The following is a 5,000-nucleotide window of genomic DNA, read 5'->3' as shown; positions in this document are numbered from 1 at the left end:
TTCCTTCAACTGGGTATTGATATTTCGTATTTCCTTTTTTTTCATTACCCCGGAAATTTATTTATTTATTGAAAATTTTCTGCCTCAACATCTAAAATCATTAGCGGCATATACAAAATATATCAATAGGATGAGGCTCCATGTAAGGAAAAAGTACTGTGGCAAAAAGGTTAAAAATGAATTAACTATTAGGACAAAATATGTTTGATGTCAAAGGTTGTAGAGCACTGTAGGTATTTAATATGGTAGTTAAAAGGGTAGAAAGGGAAGAGCAAACAGTTCAAAGGCCATTCAGGACTGACGCAAAGCCAGCCTTTCCAGCATAGTTCTCAAACTCTAGGATGTGGAAAGAAGAAGGGGATGAAGGAGAGAAGGAAAAAGAAAGGTGAAGAAAAGACCATGCAAAATTATTTGAGGTGATGGCTGATGCCCTAAGTAGGGGTGAACCCTACATTGGACCTCAGTCCCTGTCTCCCGAGCCCCCTCCACGACAATAACAGGCATGGGCTTAGGGGAAATTACCCTAGAAAGAACTAAAAGAGGTAAATAAAACAAGAAACAGGAGCCCTTTGCCAGTTTTCAGATTTTTTTTAATACTAAAAAATAAACTTCAAGAAATCTCATTGTTCAATACCTAGATCTAGAGTGCTTGCAGCAAAACAGATTTTGGCAAAATCAAAAAGAGCAAAATATCCGCTGAAATCCTTGTTGACTGTAAAATAAGCAGATTTGTTTATCTCAAACGTATTATTGACTGGGGTCATTGATCTTTATTGTGTCAACCAAATTTTTGTTCCTACATACTAACAGTACTTGTGTTGGGCAAACAAATACATGGTTTCTCAGCATTCACTTCAAGCAGCACAGTACCACATGCCAGTCTTGTCTGATGCACAGGCAGGTTTGCTTAGTTTAATATTATATACACTTGATGCGAGTGATTCGTTCATGTTCGTTCTTTGTTATTTGCTGTTCGGTTCATGTAAACTAATTTATATTTTGGCCCCATTTTGACATTCTACCTGCTATTCCCACAAACTGCAGGTTAAAGTTTTAGGCTATATAATTTTGTATGTGAATCAGACATCATGAGAAATTACTCTATTTACAAGAGCAAATACCTTTACATAAATATTTTCAAGTATTCAGTTTTTCAATCCTTACACTAGACATACTAGAAATACTAGAAAAAAATATATAGCTATCTTCATTATTCAAATTCATGTGTCTGGTCTCTTGAACACTTTGTACTAGCATTCCTAGAAGTACTAGAATAAACATTGTGTATTCAAATGATATTGCATATCTTTAACAGCCTCTAAAAAATCTTGTATTTCTGATTGTTTTGAAAGTACGAGTCTAGCTAGATAATGCCGCAGTGTATACTAGCTGCTCATTTAGACATTTCCTAAAGATAGAACTCTATGGTTGCAGATATCTGGTAAATCATGTTGTACCTTCAAAGTCACAGTAATCAGAACCAGTCCATACCCATTCCATATTGTTCCTCTCCATTTTTTAAAATTTAATAAGCATTATTTTATTCATCCACAAATTTTGCAAAGCTTGATGAATCAGCCACCATAATGGTACAACGGAAATTGTTTTTGCAAAAGGGAAAATCATACATGGCACTTGATATAATTATATAATTTGGCATCTCAAAGATTATACATTCAGTTTCACTAAAAATGCACATATGAAAAGCTTCATAAAAATTGAATTTCAGATTTTGTATGAATAATGGCAGTGAAATTTCATGAATGTTTATAGTGATGATTTCAGTAATGATGGGAATGATTATGAAGACATGATGACCTGAGCTTTCAAAAGAAAAAGAAAAGGAAAAAAGAGACAAAAAGAAAAGATAGAATGGAAGAGAGAAAGAAAGCATTTCCTATTCCACATGCCTTATATTGATCCCAACTGCAGACACATAGCAGGTAAGTTCAACAAAACTGAACTCAGAATATTAGTCTATCTTTCCATGTCAATTGATGAAAAGTAGCTAGGCTGAAGCAATATACAAAGGGCAAGATTTCCTTCTGAAAAAGCAGACAGAGAAAAAAAATAAAAGTTGAAAATCACTTCTACCTCATTCTCATGTATCACTAATAGCAAAAAAAAAAAAAATAAAAAAAATCTGGTAAGTACAATACCCATCACTAATTTAGTACACTGAGCTCAACGTTTGCATCACTTGCTACTTATCCATGACAAAATAGAACCTGGGACAACACCCACACAATTCTATGTACAGAGTCAATGCAATCTTGCTTGATAAACCATGGGGATCACTGAATTTATCATATGAAACCATTGAGCAATTAACTGTAAAAATATCAAGAGCCCCACAAAAACATTCAAATCATAGGTTAATGTAAGAAAAATATTCATAAATTGCACTTATCAGCTGTTGGAAATCCAGACTAGATTTTAAAATAATAAATAAAACTTGTCAACAACTACAAAAGATCGCTATTTAGGTTATCTTCCAAATCTTCCACGGTATTTGATCACATGTGTAGTGTCACCGTGGCTCATGACCACAACCAATGAACAACGGATCTGGCACATATAATCTGCTCTGTGGTTACACATCCTTCAGACAATGCAGTTACAAATGCAGGTCATATGATTTCTAAAAATACTTGACAGAAAATCTCATCAAAAATGAATTGTTTTCATCAGCAGCATCACCACTGGTGACATGTACACATTTTTACACTGTATTATGTCTATAAATAACTCCAATCGTAGCCAGGCTTCTACGAGCCATAGATTTCCGCAGCCTATCACATTCCAAAATCAGTAACGCATGGCTGAGACTGTTAGCAAAGTGTGCGCATCCTCAACTGCCAACACAGGTACGAGCGACAGTGTAGCCACTCCCTCTGGGACTGCCTGGACAATGGCCTGCTGAAGGAGCGTCCGAGATATACTTCCACAGCGGTAATAAAAGGTAAGTCCCATAGGCATTCTGGCATCAGCTCTGGTAATCGTATACTGGATAATTTCTTCTAACATGTCACAACTCAAGTCCTCCGGAGATAAACAACCTGAGAATAACAAAGATTAGGTTATATCATTTTTTTTAATAATATCAATTGCAAACACTTTTCTCATACTACAAATAAATTAATTTTCTTTATCTCTTACATGCACAAACTTAGATATTACACATCTTATGCAAACTTTCACTAAACTGCACAATATCAATAAAAAAATAAATAAATAAAAATCAGTAACCCACATCCACTTACTAGCATTGGTATTGACTGCACACATAGAGTTATCATGGTACCAGCGTCGTCTTAACCGTACACTTACATTTCCTCTTGTATAGCCCTTTTCTTCATCTGTAAAGATTACATTAATCAAGAAAAATTATATTACACTTATTTCCAGTAAAAGAAGGGATGAAATAATATATATTGGAAGGGATAAGTTTTCTTTCAGACAAATGCAAAAAAAATAGTCTGCTTAGGCATCTTTTTTTTGTTTGTTTCATTTTGGTTACACTTTTGTGTTTATGAATCACTGAAGTTAACGGAATATTACGGACAGTTTGATCTTTTTTTCTTTTTTTCTTTTTTAATGCATTATAAAAGTGAAATTCATTAACACTTATAGAAGATGAAAACCATGGCATACATAAATCTTTTGGGTTAGTAAATAAATGTCACATATAAATGGTAACAATTTACACCACTATGATCACCTTTCATAAAAGACATAGATTCTTTGAAGAAAGTATGAGGTCAACTTGTACATAATACTGTAAGATACAAATATAAAAAAATTTACATAAACATTTTCATAAATCCCCACCAAATCATCATTTGTTCTACTACAGGCTACACAATTTAAAACATTCCTACAAGCCACACAATAGCTATAAATAGAAAAAAACTTCTATAACAAAATATTACCCTGTGAATGCTTACATTCAAATTTATCGTTTTCTACACAGCCCCATGTCTGCCACTCAACCAGAGCAGCTCTTGGCAAAGCAGGCACCACAACATAGGTCGAAATCTGTGACTCACTAAGTCGAGCCATCATGCGTCTGGCCACTCCTATATCTGAAAGTTTTGTTACATAGCACACTCCCTGCAAAAGAGGTAAAAGAATTTTAGTATGTATATATATAGATAAAAGTGACTGAGCAAATGAGAAGGAGAGGTAGAGGAAGAGGGAGACATAGGGGAGAGTGGAGAAACAGAGGAGAGGAAGGGGGAGAGAAAGGAGGAGAGATAGAGGAAGGAAGGGAGGGGTAGACAGAGAGGAAGAGATGGAGAGGGAGATAGGAAGAAGGAGAGGTAGAGAAAAGGAGGGAGGGAGAGGGAAAGGGAAAGGAAGAGGAAATAATATAACATGTGTCGATTACATGAGTTCTTTTTTGTTGCTGATTCTGCATCCTCACACATATTTCTAATTTCTAAATATGAAAATAATGAGAATACATATACAAATGAAGAAACAAACTCAAGCTACATACTAATCTTTCACAAATACATGGATACACTCACACAAATATATCAATCACATTCCAAAACATTCACTTACCTGCACTACAGCTCTTATATCAGTTGACGGAGCAATTGCTGAAATGACTCTTGACACATGACGCAGAGCAAGTCGTGCTTCCACTTCAACACCACCATTTACAACTTGAAGAGTGCCAGGCACCAAGCCAATCATTCCAGCCACCACAACTACACTTCCAACCTGAGAGAGTAGCTTGAATGTAAGGCTTACATAGCTAAATTATGAAAATAAAATAAACAATACTATTCTAATCTCTCAAAGATCAAAATTAAAATGACCACAAGACATAATCCAAACTATTATCAAAATCTTGAAAAATCACATAATGTAAGGCCACCAACTAAGGAAAAGAACAATGCAATATCTCATAACATTACAAGAAGCATCAAGGTGGCAAAAGACAACTCACCTTCACAGCTTGGCTATATGGTCCTATGTTAGCAGGTGCC

At 35.0% G+C, this 5,000-nt stretch overlaps 1 protein-coding gene across 1 annotated transcript in view; it reads right to left on the bottom strand.

Annotated features, from left to right (window-relative positions):
• Positions 1-1,634: 1,634 nt before the first annotated feature.
• The window catches only part of LOC113812445 (uncharacterized), a 30,205-nt gene continuing 26,839 nt past the window's right edge, over positions 1,635-5,000 (bottom strand). Inside the window, exons 11-15 of the mRNA XM_027364332.2 lie at positions 4,961-5,000; positions 4,570-4,731; positions 3,948-4,113; positions 3,264-3,359; positions 1,635-3,059 (exon numbers count right to left, since the gene is read on the bottom strand). The exon at positions 4,961-5,000 is cut by the window's right edge and continues 137 nt beyond it. Of these exons, the coding sequence (XP_027220133.1) occupies positions 2,809-3,059; positions 3,264-3,359; positions 3,948-4,113; positions 4,570-4,731; positions 4,961-5,000 (715 nt within the window). The 3' untranslated portion in view covers positions 1,635-2,808. The remainder of the gene's footprint in view (positions 3,060-3,263; positions 3,360-3,947; positions 4,114-4,569; positions 4,732-4,960) is intronic.

Source organism: Penaeus vannamei, unplaced genomic scaffold, assembly GCF_042767895.1.
Source record: "Penaeus vannamei isolate JL-2024 unplaced genomic scaffold, ASM4276789v1 unanchor594, whole genome shotgun sequence".
Lineage (NCBI taxonomy): Eukaryota > Metazoa > Arthropoda > Malacostraca > Decapoda > Penaeidae > Penaeus > Penaeus vannamei.
This window is presented reverse-complemented; position numbering and strand designations above follow the sequence as displayed.